The following is a 25377-nucleotide window of genomic DNA, read 5'->3' on the forward strand; positions in this document are numbered from 1 at the left end:
CTAAACCAGGACTATAAAATAGTCAACTAACCAATAAGCACAGTTCACCGAACCACGGCAAGCCCTGCTCAGCAGCCTCGCTGTCCAGCAATCTGCTCATGAGCAGATCACCTGAACCCGGCTCTTCCGCGTTACAATCTACTCACCATGGGCGAGTAGACTATTATTTGTCGAGCCCTGCCAATAAGAATTTATGAGGTTACTCGACTATTCAATTAACCGATATCCCTAGATGCCTCTGCTACTGCCTAACTGTATGCTTCTGGCTCCTACTTCAGGCCACCTAGCCAGGTGGAAGAGGTGGATGAGGCCTTTTTTAAACAATTAACAAAACTATCCAAAGCCCAAGATTTGGTGGTGATGGGGGACTTCAACTATCCAGACATAAGTTGGGAAACTAACACAGCTAGGCACAGGCTATCCAATAAGTTTCTGGACTGCATTGGAGACAACTTTCTGTTTCAGAAGGTTGAAAAAGCTACCAGAGGAGAAGCTGTTCTGGATTTGGTTTTAACAAATAGGGAGGAACTAGTTGAGAACTTGAAAGTGGAAGACAGTATAGGGGACAGTGATCACGAAATAATAGAGTTCATGATCTTAAGGAAAGGTAGAAGGGAGACCAGCACAATTGAGGTAATGGATTTCAGGAAGGCAGATTTTGATAAGCTCAGAGAACTTGTAGGTAAGGTCCCATGGGAAGCAAGACTGAAGGGAAAAACAACTGAGGAGAGTTGGAAGTATTTCAAAGGGACGTTGTTAAGGGCCCAAAAGCAAACAATTCCGCTGTGTAGGAAAGATAGAAAATATGGCAAAAGACCAGCTTGGCTTAACAAGGAGATCTTGCATGATCTCAAAATAAAAAAGGAGTCATATAAAAAATGGAAACTAGGACAACTAACAAAGGATGAATATAGGCAAGCAACAAGGGAATGCAGGGGCAAGATTAGAAAGGCAAAGGCACAAAATGAGATCAAACTAGCTACAGGCATAAAGGGAAACAAGAAGACCTTTTATAAATACATTAAAAGGAAGAGGAAGACCAAGGACAGGGTAGGCCCACTGCTTAGTGAGGAAGGAGAAGCAGTAACAGGGAACTTGGAAATGGCGGAGATGCTCAATGACTTCTTTGTTTCAGTCTTCACCGAGAAGTCTGGAGGTGTGCCTAACGTAGTGAATACAAGCAGAAAGAGGGTAAGTTTAGAAGATAGGATACACAAAGAACAAGTTAAAAATCACTTAGGGAAGTTAGATGTCAGCAAGTCACCAGGTCCTGATGAAATGCATCCCAGGATACTCAAGGAGCTGATAGAGGAGGTATCTGAGCCTTTAGCTATGATCTTTGAAAAATCATGGCATACAGGGGAGATTCCAGAAGACTGGAAAAGGGCAAATATTGTGCCCATCTATAAAAAGGGGAATAAGAACAACCCAGGAAACTACAGACCGGTCAGTTTAACGTCTGTCCCAGGGAAGATAATGGAGCAGGTAATTAAGGAAATCATATGCAAACACTTGGAAGGTAATAAAGTGATAGGCAATAGCCAGCATGGGTTTGTGAAGAACAAGTCATGCCAAACTAATCTGATAGCTTTCTTTGATAAGATAACGAGCCTTGTGGATAAGGGAGAAGCGGTGGATGTCATATACCTAGACTTTAGTAAGGTATTTGATACGGTCTCGCATGATATTCTTATTGATAAACTAGGCAAATATAACTTAGATAGGGCCACGATAAGGTGGGTGCATAATTGGCTGGATAACCGTAGTCAGAGAGTTGTTGTTAACGGTTCTAAATCCTGCTGGAAAGGGATAACAAGTGGAGTTCCTCAAGGGTCTGTTTTGGGACCCGTACTGTTCAATATCTTCATCAATGATGTAGATATTGGGATAGAGAGTACGCTTATTAAGTTTGCAGATGATACCAAACTGGGTGGGGTTGCAACTTCTTTGGAGGATAGGGACATAATTCAAAATGACCGTAGCAAGTTAGAGAAATGGTCAGAGGTAAACAGGATGAGGTTTAATAAAGAGAAATGCAAAGTGCTCCACTTAGGAAGGAACAATCAGTTCCATACATACAAGATGGGAAGCGACTGTCTAGGAAGGAGCATGGCGGAAAGGGATCTAGGGGTCATAGTGGACCACAAGTTGAATATGAGTCAACAGTGTGATGCTGTTGCAAAAAAAGCAAATATGATTCTAGGTTGTATCAACAGGTGTGTTGTAAGCAAAACTCGTGAAGTCATTCTGCCGCTCTACTCTGCACTAGTTAGGCCTCAGCTGGAGTACTGTGTCCAGTTCTGGGCGCCACATTTCAAGAAAGATGTGGAGAAATTGGAAAGGGTCCAGAGAAGAGCGACAAGAATGATTAAAGGTCTAGAGAACATGACCTATGAAGCCAGGCTTCATGAACTGGGCTTGTTTAGTTTGGAAAAAAGAAGATTAAGGGGGGACATGATAGCGGTTTTCAAATATCTAAAAGGGTGTCACAAGGAGGAAGGCGAAAATTTGTTCCTCTTGGTTTCTGAGGACAGGACAAGGAGTAATGGGCTTAAAAGTGCAGCAGGGGAGGTTTAGATTGGACATTAGGAAAAAATTCCTAACTGTCAGGGTGGTCAAATATTGGAATAAATTGCCAAGGGAGGTGGTGGAATCTCCCTCTCTGGAGATATTTAAGAACAGGTTAGATAGACATCTGTCAGGGATGGTGTAGACGGAGCTTGATCCTGCCTTGAGGGCGGGGGGCTGGACTCGATGACCTCTCGAGGTCCCTTCCAGTCCAATTATTCTATGATTCTACAGGTCAGTTCACAATAGAGATGTAAAATCCCATTTAAAAACTGAACTGCTTAAATGGTATGTTTAAACGGTTAACCGGGATCCCGTGGCTGAGGGTTGCTTGAGCTGGGCCCACACCATGCCACAGGCAGGGATCTGCTCCAGCCGGCTGGGCTGTTGGTTTACTGGTTACCCCAGTATGTATGCCAGTAAGGCAAATGCTTACCGAGTAACTGGATAATCCTTTAAATCCCAAGTTCATAACTCTGAGGTTCTAATATACTTGCCAAGACTACAACTAGGACTTAGCTTAGTAAACAGTGGTGTACCTATACATGAAAACTTCTTCTCCTGTACTAATTCAAACCAGGCCCACCTCCTATTCAACACAGGTGTCAAGGCCCAAACACCTATCTTCTCCGTCACCATGTCCAGTGACTTTTGTCCTTTTCCTGATGCCAGGAGCATACACATACCTTGCAGAAAGGAAGCTTCTTGTGTAGTCTCCTGGAATCCTTTCCCAATTTTTCTCTTCCAGTGTTTTGGTTCTTAATGCTCCCTTTCCACTTATAAAGTCTACTGGTCACACCATCGGGTAAATAAGGATCTCTAGGCAAGGTGGCTTTGAAGCAGCACTGCCATATATGGTGTGTGGTTGGCTAGCAGATGCTTCCTAGACACATCTGCTAGCCATGTGTGTTGCTCCTACAGCTGCCTCTATCACCAATTACTATGTGAACCATGAGCAAGGAGGAGCAAAAAAAGGAACTTCTGGCTACTACAATTTGCTAATATCAGAACAGCAGACAGAACTTTCATGGCAGGTACGGATGTTTGACAGCTTTCCCCACCTTTAACTGGCCCTTTACTATTTTTGTCACAATAAACTTTAGTGTTTTGCTCTTTTCAAGATCATATAGTATGGAAGTTCTTGGAACTGTATTTAGCCATCTATTCTGGAGGTAACAGCCCCTACTGGGCCCCCACACAGTGCAGGGACTAACTTATGTTAATAATTCTAAATCCTACCATGACCTAAAAGAAGCAATTGAAATTTAGACAGACAACTATAGATCTCAAAGGTTCAATCCTAAATAATATACTGTACGTCTTTAAGCTGTTAAAGGCAAAAGAGTTCTATTCAACAGGGTTCAGAAAGCGAAATCCTATGGGGCTGCCTTTTTAGAGGGGGAGATGCAGAATAACGGCATTTCACATGAGTTGAGAGAGGGGGAGGGACAAAAGTCTAAGGAAGGTGCAGTGTCCACTGCAGAATCCACCCCCCCTCCCCCCCCAGAGAAGGGAAAGAGGCATGAGGGAAGTTAATAGGAATCAGGTGAAGGACTTTAAGTTGAGCATCAGGAAGTAAAATTAAGCATAGAAATGGGAGGGAGCAAAAAAAGTAGGCAGGGACAAAGTGGTAGAAGAAGCAGCAGCTAACAGTAAACCCACCTGAAAAGGTCAGAGTCCTTTCAGAGTTATCAATGTTTCCTATGCTGCAGAAGGGACACATATTATGACTGCTGCCTGCTCTGTCTTTTGATTATTTATTTTATCTATTGGAAGTGCCACAAGCTTGTTACAGAAAGGTGTTCTCCACTGAGGTTAGGTTCTCATTACAGAAGACCCTTCTCTTAAGAATTATGGTCAGGATGACTTGCTGCAGCAACTCTAAATTACCCTAAATTGCTGCAGCAATCCTAAATTACATAGGGTAGGAGTATACAAGTTCAGAGGAGGACCCCTCTGCCCTCAATTGTAGGGCAAGAGTTGATGGAATAACATTTTCCCCTCTTATGAAAACTATAATAAGAGGGATGCATAACTGCACACATGTATACACTTCAGAAAAGACAGCAATCATGGCCCTGAGCACTCTGCTGGTAATTCTATCTACAAGCAGTCCCACTGTGTGTCCCTTTGACAGGACAGGGCATTTAGCACAGTGGAACCACTAGTGGATCTCAGCTAACCAAGAACAGCAGAACCTGAGCACTCAGAGCTAGCGATGAATGCTTTTATCCCTCCTAATTCCAAGGTTGCTCAAGCTTCCAGTGGAGGAAGGACAACAGAAGTCATATGCTGATTCTAGATTCATCCGACTATGTGGGCAGTTCTGTGTAGTGGACAGGTTGACATGTTTCGCTCTTATCCCCTTAACTGCTCTGAGTTCCTTGGTGGGTCATCTCCTAGCCCTCCCTATGGTTCTCTCATGCACTCCCGTATGTGGGTTATCCAGAGGAGCATTCCTCATTAGAGCTTTGCACCCTCTCCTTGGACAGGGGATCCTTTCTCTGCTCCAACCTCCAGCCCACCCCAGCCTTCTGCTTCAGCCTCTTCAGACTAAGGATGTTAAGTATCGCATAACTGACTAATCAAATAGTCCCCCAGCTGAACCCGGGCTCCATGAGGTGCTGCCACTTTTAAATGCCACGAGGATCCTGACGCTGGGTTCACAGTAGCATTCAAAGCAGCAGCACTGCATGGAGCAGCTGACCCCAGGCTTTGTGCAGCACTGCCGCTTTGAAGTTCTCCCCCACTCCCATGATGCCTCTATCCGATAGAGGCAGTGTCGGGGGGGGGAAGGGGGGACAGAGAAGCCAATAGTTGACTAGTCCTTCACATCCCTACTTCAGATAGCTACTTTTGCCCTCACTGGCCATACTTCTATAATGCTGTAACTGTCTGGGCAGGAAAATGAGGGAAAGAAATCAATGAAGATACCTTAAATGTTTAAAATCATATATAAATGACTGAGAAAGGTCACCCTAACCCTTTTTTTCCCCCATATACAAGTGCATACAAAGTGAGCAGTGTATCAGGTTTAAGATTCTAAAAGGAAAATTGAAATGTTTAAATTTAAAGAAAATTCCAATTTTAGACATTATGTTTAAAAATATGTAATTCAAGTGGACAATCTCCTTTAAAGGTTACTTGTAGATATAGAAAAAGGCAGATTCATGTCACTGATTTTTTGAGATATAGCGCAGGTAGATGGGTTTTTTAACTTAAAAATAAACACACACTAGACATTCAAGTCCATCTAAGCTCAGGTCTGGTCTCCTCCTAAAACTTAGGTCTACCTACCTATGTTACTTGGGGTGTGAAAAATTCCACTTCCTGTGTAGTTAGGTCAACCTAATTCCAACTATAAATGGTGCTAGGTTGATGGAAGAATTCTTTTGAATTAAACTTTGGGTATTTTGTTAAAAAACTCAATAGCACTAACTCTTCCTCTCATACACAACTCATACCTCCCCACTAATGCTTCAATACTACAAGAGATCATCAGTCTTTATACTTTTAATAAAAAACAGAAAACCTTTTAAAAATCCAGTAAGTTTAAAAATCAAAAGAAGCAACAAGACTTAGTCTTTGATAGGTCACCTTTTAAAGAAAAGGAAAAAAAGTTACACAAGCGGATGCTCCAGGACTTAGTTATGAGCAAGCACCAAGTAAACACTGCCAGAATGAGGAATCAAGGAGCATTTAAGATCCAATTTCTTGTACACTATCTGGGAGAAAAGTGAATTATTTACAGAATGTAAAAAAGAGGAACTTTGACCTTTCTAATGATACAAAGCATACATTTCCTGTTGCAAAAAACTGAACCTTAAAATTTACACTGGACAACCAACATTAATGAGTGGCCCTCCATCTCAGTGGGCCTCATTACCAACGGTGGGCAAACTATGGCCTGTGGCCTACTGGGTTTCCACCTGCAACACAGGCAACCCTTCTCTGATCCTTTTGCCCCCATCCTTCTCACACTCTGGGGCACTGAAGCCCTGCACTTACCTGATCTTTCCTTTTCTTCCCTGCACTTCTGAAGCATCGCCAATCCACTAATTTGTGCTCCATTCCCATTCCCATCCCTCCCATAGACTGAACAGAATAGAGAAAAGAGGCACAGAGGGGGTGCACAAGCTGCAAGTGGAATACCAGTGAGCTGCAGGTGGCCCACCGCTGTTAAAATCCTCTCAACTCAATTTGTATCCCGATTTTCTCCCCCACCATTTCTCTCCTTCAAATTTGTTCTAAAGCTATTTTAAGTATGCCATCTCACAGTTAGACGTTAATGTATCTAGATTTTCAGATGGCATAAAGCACTGATGGTTAGTTTTATGGATCAACCTATACCATAGTAACCTTAATCAGTCCACTGTTTTTCAGGAAGATGCTGTCACCCCACTTTGTCAGAGGAAAATTAAACAAAGGTCTTGTCTACACTTCAGAAGTTATAAGTTATACTAATTTTTCCGCCCTTCAGTAGATGAAAAAAATCTCCAAAGTTTGTAGAAGGAAGAACTAGTACAGTGTTTCTCAACTAGTGGTATGAGTACCCTTAGGGGTACTCGAGAGAAGTATGGGGGGAGCATGTCAACAATGAAATTTACAGAAAACTGAATTTTTATTTTAAGTTTTACAGTGTTTTATTATTTCTGAAATTTTTTGGTGTAAAAAGTACATCGCCCACTCATCTACGATTAAGTTAAACAAATTTGTTGCAATGGTAGAAAACAATTTTGTGTGTCTGAAAACTGTAGTGCTGGGGGTACTTATAATTTTTTTAAAGGCGTGCTTTATAAAAAAAGGTTGAGAAACACTGAACTAGTATAGCTTGAACCAGTACAACAGATGCAATTCACAACTCTAAAATGGGGCAATCAATTCTGACAGCTCCCAATATTTGACCATGGCTATAACTAACAATCTCTCCGCCAACCAGCATTCTTATATCCACCAGCTGAGTGCCCACTCCACCGCCTACTGTACTGCCTTAATTCCCCATATTATCCATGTCTTTCCAAAAATACCCATCTAGACATGTCCAAGAGGCATTTATTAGGCAGGGAGCCAATAGCATACTTTAAAAGAGGTAGCAACCGGGGCTATGTCTACACTATGCTGTCCTTCCAGAAAAAACTACGCAAATCGCGTAGCTTTTTCTGCTTCTTTTTTCGGAAGAGGTTTTTCTGACCTTTGGCCCCATCTACACTAGGCCAAATGTCGGGAAAAAAAACCTTTTTCGGAACATCCCTTCTTCCTCATAAAACGAGGTTTACAGGGATGCTGAAAATGTGTCTGCTCTTCCAAAAAAAATTTTGGAAGAGCAGATGCGTTCTCTGGACATGGCAGATTTTTCCGGGATATCAACAACTGTAGTGCAGACATAACCTGGGAGAGAGGGATATGGCAGGGAGGCAGACAACAACAACAAAAACAACATTAAACCAAGGCAATGCCCCTGCCAACACTCATATAGTGGCTACTGCTTCAGAACTGGTTGGACACCACGGGTGTCGATAATGCTGACATAACTAACCTATAACTGTTAATGTTCATTTTTAAGTCTTTAGCTATATGCCATTTTATGTGCATGTTTTTATTTTTGTTTTTCTAGTAGATAGCTTTGCTGGGCAAGATCCAGTAGTTTAGGAGGGACTTATGTCTTGATCTCAAATAAAAGTATACACACTTGCTACATTTTCTAAATATGCGGATGAACCATCCCATGGAGTGAATGTAGCCATCATTTGATACCAATGTTTTTAATTTAGGAGATATGGGGAAGAAGGCCTGGTTAGATGCATCTGTCCATGAGGTTATGACCATTACATAAGTCTTGCTAATGGCATTTATGCTACCTTCACCTCTAAATTAAACTTCTGAAATGGGTTCTGCAATGGCCACCCCTTAAATCCATTCAAAAGCTGAAGCATTTGTAGAATGAGACAGCTCACTCCTTAAGAGGAGTGTTTTACCCTGTGCATATGACACCAGCATTTTGTGATCTACTTGTTGGTTTCTGGATTGGGTTTGTGGGTTGTTGTTTTTTTACATAGAACTCCCTGAATGGTTTGAGACTTAATTACCTGAGACTCTTTCTCCCATGTCCCGCAGCTACAATTGTGGGGGAGGGCAGATGTGACTAGTGGTAGCACTTAGGGGCACCAGCTCCTATTCTCCTGACAAATAGGGAGCTAAACAGGGTGCCCCACATTCCCCCTGCCCCTGTGGGTGCTCTTCCCTCTGCAGACACCAGTCACCCCAGGGGAAGGGCTGCCCATTCAGAAGCCTGAGGGCAATTCTTTCTGTAAATGTAATGGATTAGACTAAAAAACAAGGACAAATGGGATGTAAACACGTGACCTCTTAAAATTAGTTACCATAATGTATATGCAAATAAAATGTTATCAGTCTACCAAAAGTTTGTGAATGGATTTGCTGATCCGCAGTATTAAAAAGGTTGGGAAACACTATACTACCACAGTGTAGATACGTGGTATCCACCACACTAGCCACGTTTGGCCAGCTGAATGTGGCTAGTTTGCTATAGCAGTAGCCCCTGCCTGCTGCTGCTGGGTCCTAGCAAGAAACCCACTGTGATGCAACCCCTGCCCCTAGGGCCCTCCTGTTCCTGGGCTCAGGCAGCATCAAAGCAGCATCATGCAGAGGAGCCAACATAGCATTGGGTGCAGGAATAAGAGACAACCCCGGGAAAGGAGAAGATGGGTTTCTGGGCAGATTGGACCTTGCTCAGGAGTCCCGCTGAGCCAATCACCAAGGTATGGACATGTCCTGGCAGTGTGTCATGGCCTGGCAGCCAGCAGTTCACAGCCCAGTGGTTGGGAAGCACCGTGGTAGTACACCAAAGGTCCCAATCAGTAATCAGGTCAGTACTGTTAAGCACTAATACAAACACCACCCCACCTTCCAAAAAGTCCTTCTTGAAAGAGATAAAGTAGCAACTAGAGATTCGATAGTGTACACATTTCAATGATTAACCGATTAACTGTACTAGAGGCAGCAGCGCGAGGGTGGGATGGAGAGCAAGCAGGAGGTAGTTCACGCAGGGAGCTGCATCACGTGTATTCGCTCCTGCAGTGACATGACCCCCTCGCACATGTGGATATCCCCTATACCGAGGCAGCAGCACAGGGAGGGCGGGGGAGCTGGTACACACAGAGAGGCAGCTTAAGAGCCAGCTCCCTGCATGCATGGGCTCTCACAGAGCTGCATCTCCCCCCACCCTCCACCCAGTGTGTAAACATGTAACTGCAGAAAATTTCAGCAGTTACACGTTTACAAAAAAAAAAAAAGAAGCACATTTTAACATCCCAAGTAGTGACAGACTTGTTAAATGAACACATGGAGAAGAGGTCTAATTAGCTAGGGATATAAAATTTCAATTATTTGGCTAATTGAATAATCGATGCAATTTGCATGGACTATTTGATTAGTCATAAAGGTGCTTCCCCCTTTGAAGAGTAGCAACAGAGCTGTTGCAACACTTCAAAGGCAAAAGCACCGCTGGGAGCTCAAGCAGCACCCCGCTGGCCCTGTGCTCCCTGCAGCGTTTCAAAGTTCCCAGCTGACCCTGGGCTTCATGCAGCGCTGCCACTCTGAAACACTGCGGGGAGCCTGGACCAGCTGGGGATTCCCAGCTGGCCTCAGACTGCATGCAGCATTTCAAAGAGGCAGCACTGCATGGAACTCAAGGTCTGGCCCCACGAAGCACTGCCGCTTCGAAGCACCCCTGCCCTCCGCTTGCTGCCTCTGATAGACAGAGCGGAGGGGGGGGGGGCAAGAAGCAACTAGTTGACTAGCCTATCGACTAGTCGTTCACATCCTTACTATTAGCAACATCGTATTTTCAAATCTTATATACATATGAATATGAATATAAATTATAATATATATCTTCATGGCAACTCTGCTGCAAAGCACTGTATACATTTGAAACCACCAATCAGATTTTAAGGATACTTAGCAACCTAAAAAAAAGGCTTTAAAAATCAAATCTTGTATAATATATAGTGCTGCAAACTAATCTGGAGTTGAAAGAGGTTGTTAAAATGGAGACAAGTACACAGTAATGGAAACACCAAAGTTCTAGAAGAATTTTGATATATTCCTTGTTCGGCCATTAGCCTGAGACACCTTAGGGACCTTCTGTGCCTCTGTTTCTACTTGTGTAAAGTGAAAATAATGTTAACTGGCTTTTGAAACATGAAGACACCAAACTATTAAAAATTAACTCTTTAATATTTAGATACTTTAATAAAATGTTGACAGCATAATGTATTGGTACCAAGTCTTTTAAAAGTCTGACAAACCCATTTACTAACCAAGTGTGTGTTATTCCCTAAAGACAGGAAAGAGGTACTTTAACACACTAATATTTATGTTAAATCAATGCCAGCCCTGAGTAATTTCTCCTTACCTATGGGTAACAGATGTCACATGCTAATTTAGAATGTACAACCTCTGAATCATATATTTCTTACTATACATTAAAAAAAATCAGAAAGCAATAATCGAAAGACATTTAATTCGCTAATTCAGTCTGGCCAATTAACAAAAGTAATAAAGTCTTCCCCCAACATTTTGCTATTTACCTTGTTAAAGATGTCACAGGGATGCCTTTCTAATCTACAACCTGATCACTGGAGTTCTAAGGTCATCTAGACTCTTTTCAGAATAGCCACCCGAGAGATATAAGGGTAAAAACTTAGTCTATAACTGAGAGTGCATGTTAAGTGAATCTAGGAGAAGTGCTGATATAGGCAGCTAGTTTCCAGTGCTCCGATCATTTCTAAACAGCCATCTTAGTCTTAAACTGCATCCTCCCCTTCAGCCAGCCTTCATTTTGTTGTATTGTTCGGTGAAGGGTTCCAGGCTGACAGCTGGAAAAGGGGCTGGCTGTACTCAGGTGTAGGGTAGATTCCTCGCCGTTTTGTGGGGAGGAGAGGGCGGGATTGCGCTGGTCTCGAGGCGGGGGGGGGGGGGTTGGATTTCCCGCCTCCCCCAGTTTAAAATAGGAAAACGCGCCGCTTTCAGAGGCGAGGCGGGGTAGGTACCCTCCCGCCTTCCTGAGGGAGCCGGACTCCTCCTGCAGAGGCAGGGGAGCCTGGGGACCCCTCGCTTGGCAGGTCGGCCTTGCCATCGTCCCTCCCCCGGGCGGGCAGTGCCGAGTGTCCCGTCCCTCCCCCCAGGCGGGCGGGCTGGCTGCGCGGTCTCTCCCCCCGGCAGGCCGTGCGAGCGCGGCGGGGCGGGCACTTACCGCTCCGGCAGAGTGAGCGGCGGCGGCGGCGGCCTCATCCTCCTCCGGCGACGGCGGGCCGATCTTGCTGCAGGTGGCCGCCAAGAGAGCAAGCGGTGACGGCTGAGTGTCCTACCCACAGTGGGCGGGTTCAAAGAGAGAAAGTGGGTGGCGGTTAGTGCGGGGCAGCGGCTCGGGGGTCCTGTCCTCGGACTCGCGCACAGGAAGCGGCGGCACCGGCTCCCGCACTCGCTGGCTCCCAACGTGTCACCCGGGGGGAAGGGAGGGGACCCGGCCGGGCCTGCGCTTACCTGGGGGGCGGCCGCCCCGGCGGAGGCCGAGGCAGCGCCGTTGCCGTGCTGGAGATAGTCGCTGTGGCTGCTGCTGTCCACGTCTAAGGCAGCCATTTCCTCTTGTTTCACGGGCTTCTCGGGAGCTGCGGGCGAGCGGGGAGGGGGAGGGGAGAGTCACTGACGGGAGAGATCACCCCCTCCCTTCCCCCCTAACCCCAGCGCTCCCCCCGCCCTCCCGCACGGAGCCCTCCTCCTCCTCCTCCTCCTCCCCGCGCTGCTGCCCCTGCCCCTCTTCTCCCTCCTCCCCCTGCTCCTCCTGCTGCTCTCAGTGCCGCTCTCGCCTCGCTCGCACGCAGACGCGCCAGGGCCGGAGGGGAGCGCAGGGCCGGACCAGGAGCGGCAGGGAGTCCCGCTGGCGGCTCGCTCTGTGCGTACGTACCGGTCATGGTGTGAGTGCGAGCGGCTGGCTGGGCGGGAGGCGGGCTGGCTGGCTCGCACACAGGCCCCGCCGGCTGGGGCTAGGCGGCCGCCGCCGGGGACATGCTTATTGTGCTCACGGGTTGAAGCGGCGGCCCGAGCCCACTCCGGGTTTTTTTTCCTATTTTGATTGACGGTGCGGGAAAGCCGAAAGGTGGGGCTTGCAGCGGGAGAGGGGGCCCGGCCGACACCACCACCGCCCGCCCGCCTGCCAGCCCGGAACTCCCGCCTACCCCCGCTCGCACGCTCCCATTGGCTGCGCCGTGCCAGCAGCGCCGCTCTCACTGGCCGCCCGACCTGTCGCTCACCCGGTAAGGGGGGGCCCCATGCCGCGGTGGCTTCCTGTTTGCTTGGGTTTGTGTGAGAAACAATGAGCGGGCTCCTCGGAGAGCGCTCGGCGGCTGGGCCTCAGCCTGCGCGGGCCCCCGGCAGCGCTACGCGCCCGCTCGGGAGCGATTTCTGGGGGCAGCGGGCCGCACCGTGCCGCGGGCAGCGAGCCCCGAGCCCGCCGTGGGCTCCCTGGGGGCCTCGGAGCCAGCGCTCCGGGCAGCCAGCTCCAGCTGCCGCCGCCGTCTCCGCGAAGGCTGCGGGCTCGGCGGGGGGCAGCTGGCAGGCCCTGGCTGCCTTCCCCTGCGGGGCTGGGGCGGGTGAGCGTTTCATGGGAGACGTTTCCGCTCTCGCGCACCAGGGTTTGAAATCTCCCTCGTTCGCCTTGTCACTCACAGCCTGTGACAGCAGCTCCCGTGAGGCGGCGGCGGCAGGCAGCGCCTTACAAAAAAACCCACAAAGACGTGAGTGCCGTTGAAATGCAGCCGGCCCTTTGGCACCGCGGGAGCTGATTCGCTTAATAAGCCGGGGGCAGCTTCCTAAAGTGGTGGTGGCAGACGTTTAAGAACGGCTAGGCCCAAGCAGGCAAGCCCTGACTGTACATATCTTTGTTGTAGGTTTCACACTCCATGATGGTGGGAAGCTCACTGGGTTATAAATGGTTCAGGTACTTATCCTTCTCTTAAAAATCCTACAGCTATACTCCCACCTGATTATTCCCACCCTCTGTCAACTGACTGAACTTCATATTTTAACTTAAAGCCCAGGCAGATTTCACAGCAGAGGTAACTATGCTATTACAAATTGTGTATATTGTGACAAAACCACCTTTGGTTGGATCTCGGTGACATGCCAGTTCTGAATCAGGAAAGGTCCCTTTGAGATACTTGATGCTAGCTGACAGACTGCTTCAAATACAGTTAGGGTTGTGAAGATTTAACTAGTTAACCATAAGGTTGAAGCTAAGTTTAAGCTTCCCACTTGCTGCAGGCAGGGGCCTGCTCCAGACCTGCTGTGGACATGGGCTGCTCCAGCATAGCCTTTGCCTCCAGTGGGCCAGGGAACACTGCAGGCAGGGGCTGCCTGTAGGGAAGGGTTTTTAAACTGGCTCCCATCCTGGACCAGCTCCCACCTGCCACCCTGGGCTGCTGCCTCTGATTCAGAGACTGCAGTGTGGTAGTGGGCTTCCCAGGAGTGGGGCTGGGAGTACACTGGCTGCCAACCCTGTTCTCAGAAACTATAGAATAATTTAGTGTGATTGCTAAAATTTTATGCTGCTATACAATTATTCAACTACACGGTATCTAACATCCCTACCACAAGCTAAATAAGAGCCAACAGTATAACACTTGCAAAAAAAAAAAGTGTCATAAGCAAGACAAGTAGTAATTCTTATGCTCCACTCTGCCCTAATTAAGCTTCAGCTGGAGTATTGTGTCCTATTCTGGGCCCCACATTTCAGGAAAAATGTGCACAATTTGGAGAGGGTCCAGAGAAGAGCAATAAGAATTATTAATGATCTAGAATACATGAGCTATGAAGCATGATTGAAAAAAATTGGGGTTAATCTGGAAAATAGAATATTTAGAGGGGGTAAAACCATTTTTCAAGTACATAAACATTTGTAACGAGGAGGTAGAAAAATGTTCTGATGATAGAACAAGTAGCAATAGGCTTAAACTGCAGCAAGAGAAATTTAGATTAGACATTAAAAGAAACTTCTTAACAGTCAGGGTGGTTAATCATGGGAAGACATTGCCTAGGGAGGTTATGGAATCTCCATTATTAGAGATTTCTAAGAACAGAGTAGACAAGCACCTCTCAGGAATGGTCTAGAGATTGTTTAGTCCTGTCCTGAGCACGGGAGTAGACTTGATGACCTCTTGAGGTCCCTTCCAGTCCTATGATTCTATAACCCATCGGGGTCATAGGCATTTGATATGCATCATCTCCGCACCGTATATAAATACTTCCTGTAGGTAACACACCAGCCTAGAAGACGGGCAAAACTGTGTTATACAGAAGGAGGCTCAAATATTTTTACCAATATTTTGTATATATTGCTAATTTACTCAAGTCATTCAATTGTTCCTTTATACTCCCTCCAGTTTTATATTATCAGTTTATAGAATGCTTTTTCATTCATGATCCCAATGCTGATGATTTAATTCTTCCATCACAAGGTGCGTTCCATTCTAGTTCTGATATGTAGATGTGATTGCAGGGCCAGGATCCTATATATGTGAACCTCTGACATTAGAGTCCACCTATGTACTGTAGATCCAGTTGCAGGATCAGGAGGCATTTAGCATTTGCTTGATTACAGGGATGTTAACTATCACGTATTTCTGTAAATGTCTAACCTCTTGAAATTTTAGCTGTTACACATTTACACACATAGGGGAGGGAGGCAGGAGCCAGTGCTTGCAGGAAATCAGCTTTTAAGCCGACCTCCCCCCCCTCCCTCACTAATGGAGGGGTGGAGTGCATGCAGTCGACAGGATTAACCAATAAGCCTGGGCTTATCGGTTAATCATGTAGTCAACTGCACATTGATATCCCTAGTTCACACATTGTGCATTAGTTTTGTATCAAAATATTTGCTGAAGTCCAAAATAAATTATGACCATATCTTCTTCTGATCAACTGTCTTTCTTTGGTCAAGAAATTCTTTTGTACTTGAAGATAAGAATGATCACCCTCTTGTGAATATAAATCAGTTTCCTGTAGGTAACAAAATTTATTGATGAGCCAACTGACCTGTCTCCCTTCCCTTCCCCCCCACATGTAATCATTGACATTTTCAGCAGTTACATGTTTAAACACATTTTAACATCCTTACTGTATATATTAATTATGTTTACCTAATGGAGTACGTATGGATTGGACTCCATTAGATAAAAGCTAGCTTCAAAACACTGGTCAGAAAGTGGTTAGAATATAATTTAATATGCATATCATAGGTCCCAGAGACCACAGTTCTGACTGAGCCCTCATAGTGCAAGATGCTGTACAAATGAAAAGTCAGCACAGAGGTGGCTAGAGACTTGCCACGGGAAGCAGTATTAGGTTCAGTTAATTTACAAAAAGAAGAGTCCGCAAACTAAATCCTCATAATGTAAAAATATTATTAACAGCAGGCTCTTTGCTGCCATTTTGCTAGATGGCCTACTAATTCCAGACAAGTTACTTGTCCTGCTCATTATGAAAACTGTATTTGTTCATGCAGTTTTTCTATTTAGCTGCTTGATTTAGTACTATTCAAACTTATTTGTATGCTCCTTTTTATTTTACCTAAAAAAGTCATTTTAAGGTAGACTCTTTCCCTACAACTACAGCACTTATTTTCTAAGAGACTTGTTTTCAAATTATTTTGTTTTCTCATTGTAATAGTCTTCATGTCATCATGACTTCAGCCCAAATACCAAACTATCAACTATCCAAACTCTAATTGGAGTATTTCCTTATCATTAATGTTCAGGCCTAGGGTGGAGCTCCCTTTGCTTTTCTTCTGACCATTTAAGGAGTTGAATTTAGCTTTTTCTGTTAGAGCAAGTACAACACTGCAGAAGTATACAAAAAAAATCAGGTAAAAGTAGGATTGAAATATAAAAGGATAAATATGTTAAAGAGGGTAGCTTGAGAAATGAAAGGAAAGTTGCTAAGAAATGTCAAGTGTCTTTAAAAAAGGCCTCAAAAATTGCAAGGGGAAAAAAAATCTATCAAACAACTATGAAAATTCTAACTATTTTCTATAGTGGTCACATCAAAGGGAGACAAATTTCAAGAAAGAGGAAACAAGGAAATCATTCACCAAAAGAACAAGTTCTCTAGTTAATTCTTATATCTTGACAAACAAAATCTTCCTAGACTGTTCTGGCTATGTAGAGACAATGAGTTATGCAACTTAATGATTTATAAAGTGACTTTCCCCCCAAGAAGTCAAATTCATTACATACTATGAGCTTGATTCATTGCAGATGGAGGGGAGAGCAAGTTGCACTTATAGGATCGAAGGGATTGGTTTGGTGTAGGTAGTGAAGAGTAGGTAGTGTTTTCACCTGCAGCTTCCTGAGGGCAGCTACGAATAGAAATCTGGTCTCCATAGGAATCAAGCCAGTAGTGGTTACCTAGCAGATGTAGTGAGTCAGCATGTACTCCAGACAGCTTGGGGATAACCTGTTAAGTTAGTGCCTCTATTTTCTGCCCAAGGACAGGCCCTCTACAATAGGCTGGATAGACTTTCTGCTAATGGGTTACACCCAGAAAGGAGGAAGTAGATATAATAAGTTCTATATATAATCTCATACCATTAACCTCTGAAATACATGCATTTCTAGGGTGAATATAGCAGCTCTTTTGCAGAGCTCAGGGATAGGAAGTGAAGCATATACATTGCTGAAATAAAGAGGAAGTTTAGAAAGGTCAAATATAATTATATAAGATAGAATATGGGCAGGACACTAAGGGTACATCTAGAGTGCACACCTTTTTCGACAGAGGCTTTGTCGACAGATACTGTCAACAAAGCCTCTGTCGAAAAAGAGCGTCTAGACTACAACCAGTACTATCAACAAAGCAAGCCACTTTTTTGAAAGAGTGTAGACGCTGTCTTTCGAAAAAGCAGTATGCATGCAATAGCGCCTTTTTTCAACAGAGTACTATCGAAAAAAGGCGTTATTCCTCGTAGAATGAGGTTTACTGCCATCGACAAAACTGCCACATTCTGTCAACTTACTATCGACAGAATGCGGCGGTAGTGTAGACGCAGGTATAGTTTTGTTAACAAAACCCTGTAGTCTAGACACACCCTAAAACACCTCCACTTTTGTAATTAAAGCTTCACCAAATTTATTATCTCTACAGCAGCATAATGAAATGCTAGAACATCAGCTCAATAGTAACTTGGACCAAGGAGCATCACTTATCATGTCTTCCAATAGGAAGCCATACAATTCTATCTTTAATACTTTGAAAATGTTCTACTTTGACCTTTTTTTAAAAAAAGATATTCAGTTGTAACTTATATGGCTATCTTTGGTGGTCTTAAGTTACAGAACCTTTGTTTTAAGAAATGCCTCCTAAGGACTCAGTTCAGAGTTTTGGGACATTCATTTTATGCTGTAGTATAATGGAGGGGTGAGGTGCCAGTGTCCTGCAGTATCCTAGAATGCAACCAGATAAAATGAGAGGGTGTGTCTAAACTACACTCCTCTGCCAACAGAGGGATGTAGATTAGGCACATCGCTGGGGATTTAAATATCCCATGCTTCATTAGAATAGAAATGGCCATCGCTTTGCCAGCAAAAAGCAGCTGTCTAGACGGGGATCGGTCGACAGGGAAAGCCTTTTCCAACCAATCCCTTATGCCTTGTATTAGATGGGTGTTTATTTGCATAACAAAGTTGGAGGAGGACCATTCTCCAAAGAGATACTGCAGGGCCAAAAACAGGCTGGCTGTGAAGACCTGAAGCCAGCAAGCAGTTGTCTGAGACAGCTGCATGACCAACAGTTTAGCAACCTGACTTAAATAGCTTTGAGATTTAGTTTTAGTTGAGGAAATCAAAGAAAGAATTGCCCTGCTGGTGGGAATCAGCAGATCAGAGAGGGTCTTTCATCAAGAACACAACACAGGTGCCCAGAAAATAATCACATGTCCAGTAATAAGTTACTAATTGAGCAGGAACTTTGCAATCAGTGAGCAGAGTTGACTTCGAGGCAGCACTGTGGATTCGGGGATTATCTTTTTGTTGTGTTTCTATAGTATCTAGCATAGTGGGGTTCTGGGTGCTAGAGTATTTGAGATGATAATCATGATATTGAAAGGTCAAAAAGCACCAGTATTCAGTTTGCTGTGGGTCTCTAGGTATTTTGAGACCTAGAGACCCACACTCCTTTGACACACACACTCCATCCTAAAAATACCTGGAATGTCAGAATGTAGCTCAGGTAATGGAACTTGAAAGGCTCTCGATTGCCTTTTAGAAAGGTAGTTTGCTGCTCTAGATGTGGAAGGTAGTTGTGAAAGTACTAACCTCTATCCCTTGCTAGTCAACAAGGGCCATGACTGACTATTAGCAAGTAAATCAAGGTGGGCAAAAATTTTCACAGGGGGCTACTTAATGAATTTTGATACATGGTCATTGGCCAGCTCCACGCCTGGATGGGGCAGGGCCTGCAGCAGAAGGGGTGAGGCAAAGAACTAGCCTCCCCCCAGAGTTGTCGGGGTGGAGACTTTGAATTAAAACCCAGCAAAGGGTTTGAGTTGTGTTGCCTGGCAATGGCCCGGGGTTGCTGCGGTTATTTAAAGGGCTCTTTGCTCTGACCCCTGCTGGGGTAGCACTGTGACCAGGAGCCATGAATCATTTAAATAGGAACTGGCTGCCTGAGCCACCACCAGGAAATTCAGTGGCATGGACAGAAGGATGTAAATAGTGGCCAGATGCAGGCTGCAGTCCGTATCAAAGTGTTAGGCAGGCCGGATCTGGTCCCCAGGCCACATCTTGCCCAGCTCTGAAGTAGATCAAGGAGCACTCTAGTATTTGGAGGAAGCCACTGGCAAGGCTGGCCTTTGTGTCAAGTGGGTAGCCCTACAGCTGATTAACAGAACCATTTTTCCATATGATCTATTCAGAGGGGCTGGCCAGGAGTTATAGAAAAAAATAGAAGTCCATTGAGCCCAAGAAATTTAACAAACCAGAATGAGAAGACGGGATTACACCCATGTCTAGGATACAATCTATATTTGAATAGAGATCAATCTGAGGTAGCCCACATGTACATAACATGAAATCATCAGGAGAATAACTATCCAAGAGGTGTATCCAGATACTAGTGTATGCATAGAGCTACATTGTTTTCACAAACGAGATTTTGTACCTTAACCAGCATACGTGATGAGCAGGACCTTTAGCAACTTTGTGATTCAGACTATATATTGTAAATAAAGGGATTGACTAATCTGGGACACTGTTTCACCCCTGGCAGTTTACAATTCCTTAGTGTTTTAAAACTATTCAGTTTACTTAGTAGAGTTGGGGTATACATTTATTTTTACACGAAGGAAGTAACTATGCATATCTAAGATTATATTTGTTTTACATTCTGTAAGTTCTGTTCCCTAATTTGACAGGTACACAAGCTCTTTCTGTAAGCATTAGCAGCAGCCATTACTATTATTTCCTAGTGCTGAGCTGCATATGATTTATGTTAAGGAGAAAGTTGAGTTTGCTACTTACATTTTAGTTTATTATTCATCCTGTTGCTTGGCTTTCAATTCTGTATGAATACATGTAAATAAAGAGTGTGTTACTTATTTTCTGAACTTGAGAGCTTTATTGTTTAATTAGTATATTGAATATGTTGCCAAAGTGACATTATCAAGTAATGCAAAGCAGCAATCTGTTTTCTATAAAGAGAAAATAGTTTTATGTTCCTTTTACTTCCTGGACAAAGCAAGAAAATGTTATTGCGCCAAATTGGAGGGGAAAAAAACCCGCAACTACATATATATATATTGGCAGATGAGATCACAGAAGTCGGGATATTACACAGCTCATTCATTTCACCTTGTAATCTCCCCCTTGGTAAATTAACATCTAATTTTTCTAACCCACTTGAAGTTATTAACCTCTGAGTCCCTTATGATCTACAGTCGGTTCCCAAGTTGCAAACGGTCGACTTACGACCGTTCGCAGTTATGACTGAAGCTGTCGTAAATGGCGGACCCCGAGTTACAAACATGATCTGTACTTACAAGCAGCACGGTTGAGTAACTCTATGGGGTCCGACTTACAAACAAACCGAGTTACGACCAATTGCTTGGTCCGTAACCGGTTTGTAAGTTGGGAAGAGGCTGTTCATTGCCTTCCTGTACCTTTTCAATTTGTACCCTCCAAAGTTATCACAATGGACTGCATTCTTAAGAGGTCCATCTCCTGCAAACTATGAGGCACAACAACATGTTACTGCTACAAATGAACATACACCAGATAAAGTACTTGGTGGAAAAGATCCACAATTATGGTATCCTTTGTCAACAAAGTTTTAATCAGAGGATCCTTCTCTCTGCACAAGGACAGAGTAGGAATAAAGAAATAGTGGAGACTTACCTGCTGGAAAAATGCATCTCTTGGTATTTACATAGAGTCTGGCAAACCTCTTGTTCCCTCTCCATTTCTTCATCTAGTTAGATGAGGGGGAGGTTTTAATGTTAAGTGCTATTGATTCTATGAAAAGAATACAAATCCTCTCAATCGTGAAAGCAGAGGAGTCTTTCCTCTGCTAGAAAATACAGTGTGAAATGGTCCCACATGATAAAAGAAAGCCCACACATTAGGAGGAGAATTTATCCAGTATGTCCCAGGAAGGAGTGGAATCTGAAAGTAAAATAAACTTAACATTTCTGGGAGAAGACTAAACAGTACGTTTCTGACAGTTCTAAATGCTTTTCCATAGAATTGTGTATGTCATTGGTACTGTAAGAAAATGTAGGGTTTTTTATTATTCTACACTTGTATATTGCTACATTGGAGGGGTACAATCAAATGAGGGTTTGCCAAATCTAGCGTTCCAAATCCTCTACATGATGCTAAAACAGAATGGGTCATGGAAGTAAAGATAAGAACCTGATGTTACCAATCAGCTGGAGACTTTTCTTTGGTCATATGAATGAGATAATTAACTCTCAAACTGATATCTCTTGTAGAATAATTGGGCTCTCTCATTTCTCCTCCCAAACACTGAGTTTGAAAGTTGTGTAGGATGTCTTTAGTGTAAGCTTAGCAAACAGGTTTACAGCTATTTTTCTGATATGGACCCTCCTCCCCATTTATAAATTCCATTGTTCTATACATTTTCTTATCTGTACGGAACAGTGAACAAAGGCTTTTCATTTCTGCCCAGTATCAACTACAATTCCTTTTCTTGAACAGCTCCTTGGCTCTGATTGCAAATTGATCTGCACAGATTCTGAGGTCCACCCACGTGGAGCAGCTTGCAGGTTTAGGAATAACCCCCTAACTATTTTCACAGTCACTTTCTTCATTACTTTTCTTTTAAATGTGACCAGCAAAAGTAAAGAGAATGTGGTATGGTTTTTGTTGTGGATTTTTTTTTTTTGGCGCTTTATGATTTATAAATTAGGCTGAAAGCATTGGGGAATGGGAGAAGTTAATTTTTTTAAAAAAAGTGGAAGATATAAATTACGATATAAGTCTACCCTGTTTTTCGTGCAAAAGAGGAACAACTAGAAATATCTGACAAAGGTTGGCAAATTCAGTTGACTGTGTAAAATATAGCAGTCAACCCTAACGTTTGACCCTAACATTTGTCAACATTAAATAGGTGGTAACAAAATAGATCTCAAACACTAGAAGGAAAATACAACATTATTTTACTTCCTCACTTAAGGACTGGAAATATCACATCTGAAAGACGTAAACAACAACTTCAAATTGATCTTGGTAAACTAAAACACTAAAGGAATTAAAAAAAAACTAGCCAACCTTAGGCTGCCTGTGTACATCATTATTTTAGAAAATAAAAGCACACCTTCTCCCCTATCACTTTTGCAGATCACCATTGATTATGTTGCTTATACTACTTCTCAGATCATATTCCAGTTTAATCCTTTTAAACTGGTCTGTTTCAGCATTAGTCATTCTTTCCAGTTTAATATCACTCATATCTATATTCTCTGTGTGTCCTATTCCTAAAAATGACTAAGAGTTGGAACAATTTCTGTATTTTTTAATTTCAGTGTTGCTTTTCTTTCTTAAGGGCCAGTCAACATCTACATTATTTAAATGCTGCTACTTTATTTTCATAAACAGCTTTTTTTTTTTAATGTCCAAAAAACAACTTCATTCTTCCTAGGACTATGTTGTCAATTAATTGCAAACTAAGGGTAACATCCTGGTCCATCTGAATTCTATGACAGAACTCTCACAGACCTCAATGGGGACAGGACTTCATCTCAGAACCCAAATCCCAAAAACACTTTTGCATATGCTGAAGTAGTCCAAAGTCAATGGAACTATTTGAGTTAAGTACTGTCATGAATGTTTGCAGGATTAGGACACATTTTCAGTAGCATAAATTGCACATAGGAAGATTGGGAATCCTGCACATAAACTGCCTCCTGCAAAAATTGATCCTTAACAGTGTGTATGTTTCCCTAGAATGATTTAGTATAGCATACCTAGGAAGCTTGGGATAGAGAAGGTGTTGCACCCCAAACTGCAGTCCCCAGGTAGATGCAGAGTTCCCCCCACCCAATAGCCTGGCTGGAGTTGTCCTTCCAAGGCAAGTGATACTTGTGAATCTATCCTGTCTCCACACTCCAAACAAAAAGTGCTCTCTATTTTTGCATCTTCCTGTCCGGACGCCATTTTTTAAATTGACAAAACCGGACTAACTCCCCGTGTCTACACGCGGCAGTAAAACGGCCATTTGAAATAAAGCCCTATTTTGAACTACCTGTTAAACCTCATTGCAGGATGAACAACAGGTAGTTCGAAATAGGGCTTTATTTTGAACGGCTATTTCACTGCCGCGTGTAGATGCGGGCAGTTAGTCCGGTCTTGTCAATTTCAAAAAATGGCGCCTGGCCGGGAAGATGCAAATCAAGCACGGGATGTTTAAATCCCAGGCTTGATTTGCAATTTCGAATGCCCATATTTGCAGCCCTACTTCTAATTAGGCTGCAAGTGTAGACATACCCTGAATATTTAAACATTTAATCCCATTTGCAATCTGACCTACTATTCTTGTCCATGCGCCCTGTTGTTCTCTGCAAAAGAAATTGCTACATAGTGATTTGAAAATGTGCCTACTCTCAGTCCTCTATGATTTTTCCTATGAAGAGTTTGAGTTGCCTATATAGATGATGTGGCAGAAGAGGAACAGCTCAGACTCCTTGGGATGGGAGTGGGTAGCTGGGCCTCTCCTCCCCTGGGCTCCAGGAGAAAGTCCCCCCATAAGAACATCATTCACACAGTGATCTCCCCCTCAACCTCTAGCCTTGGAAATGGCAGAGGGGCAGCTTAGACTCCCAGAATTGCTACAGTAAGGTGTGGGCAGGGATAAACCACCCAAAAAATGACCATGCTGGACGTGTACTCCTGTAGGGTGTGATTTGGATGCTCCTCTGGCCTATCCTGTGCTTCAAAGCTCTAGGATTTAGAGCAGGGCTGGGCAAAATACAGCCCAGGGACAGATCCGGCCCGGGGACCATCCTGCCCGACCCTCAGACACGTGCAGCTGTGCAGTTTAAAGCGCAGTCCCTGCAGCTCTGCTCTGAAGAGAGGGGGAAACTTCATGTGATTGTCCCCTCCCCCCACCACCATCTTCCCTGGCCCAGTCCTCAGCTCCTATTGGCCAGAAACTACTGGCCAATAAGAACCTACCCCAGCCACACTCTCAGCTCCTATTAGCTGGAAACAACCAGCCAATGGGAGTTGAGAGATTAGCCTGGGAAATAGAAGCAACGCAAATCTATTTCCCCTCCTGGAGCTGAGAGCCACATGGAGGGAACAGTCTGCAGTGTCAAGGGGGCTGCAGCAGGCAGGGAGCCCAGCATGCCTTGGGGGTGCTGCAGGGCTGCTGGCTTTAGGTAAGTGCCTCCCAGCCAGAGCCTACCTCTGGCAGCTCTGCCCCTCCTACAACCCAACTCCCACCCCATGCCCGCGGTCACAACTCCCTCCCAGATCCTGTACCCACTCCTACACTCCTCCCTTAGGCCAGAATCCTCTCCTGCACTCAAACAGATTCTGCACACCAATCCCCTGCCCCAAGTCACCACCCTCTGCAGTCTATACCCCCTTCTCCCAGGTTACAGCTCCTTCCCCAACTTTGCACCCTCTCCTAGAACTCCCCAGGACAGAATCCTCTTCAGCACCCATACCTACATCCCCTCCCTAACTCTACACTCTAATCCTCTGACCCAGGTCACAACCCCCTCCTTTGCCCAAACTCCCTCTCAGACCTCACACTCTCTTGCACCCCGGTCCCTTACCCCGTGCGCTCTTCTGGGCCCAACCTCCATCCTAGATCCTGCACTCCCTCCACAGAAAAGTGCAGCCCTTGACCACTTTCCAAAATCTTGGAGTGCCAAAAATTATTGCCCACCCCTGATTTAAAGGATGTCCCATACTTCAAGGGGCAGCCTGCATCTCTTGGCACCAGTGCTCTGCTGAGCTATCAGAAGTGATGATGACCCCCAGAAAGATATGGTAGCTGTGCACTTTTAGAACCAGGAAGTGCAGCAGTCCCGTCTTGGATGACAGCTCCAAAGGTACCAGTGCTATGGAGGGATAGAATTTCCTGAAGGAAATGGGCATTTGGGAGTGTGGGATTTCAAGGATGGGGGTGTTTATCATTGTGTATTTGACTGGCTCTCTGGGAACTGACAGGTCTATTCATTTTAGTGCATTTTATAAAAGTTGTCAAGTGTTC

At 44.4% G+C, this 25377-nt stretch overlaps 1 protein-coding gene and 1 long non-coding RNA gene across 6 annotated transcripts in view; one reads left to right on the plus strand and one right to left on the minus strand.

Annotated features, from left to right (window-relative positions):
- SP3 (Sp3 transcription factor) overlaps nucleotides 1-12794 on the minus strand; it is a 36416-nt gene extending 23622 nt beyond the window's left edge. Inside the window, exons 1-3 of one of the 2 annotated variants that reach the window (XM_075933644.1) lie at nucleotides 12557-12794; nucleotides 12136-12260; nucleotides 11846-11956 (exon numbers count right to left, since the gene is read on the minus strand). In XM_075933644.1, the coding sequence (XP_075789759.1) occupies nucleotides 11846-11956; nucleotides 12136-12260; nucleotides 12557-12563 (243 nt within the window). In that variant the 5' untranslated portion in view covers nucleotides 12564-12794. The remainder of the gene's footprint in view (nucleotides 1-11845; nucleotides 11957-12135; nucleotides 12261-12556) is intronic. The other variant, XM_075933645.1, reaches the window with a different exon arrangement.
- A 31-nt stretch (nucleotides 12795-12825) lies between these two features.
- The window catches only part of LOC142830194 (uncharacterized), a 31819-nt gene continuing 19267 nt past the window's right edge, over nucleotides 12826-25377 (plus strand). For all 4 annotated transcript variants that reach the window (XR_012905220.1, XR_012905219.1, XR_012905218.1 and 1 more), the window contains exon 1: nucleotides 12826-24535. This is a non-coding gene — a long non-coding RNA (uncharacterized LOC142830194). The remainder of the gene's footprint in view (nucleotides 24536-25377) is intronic.

The sequence above is a fragment of the Pelodiscus sinensis genome, chromosome 7 (genome assembly GCF_049634645.1).
Source record: "Pelodiscus sinensis isolate JC-2024 chromosome 7, ASM4963464v1, whole genome shotgun sequence".
NCBI lineage: Eukaryota > Metazoa > Chordata > Testudines > Trionychidae > Pelodiscus > Pelodiscus sinensis.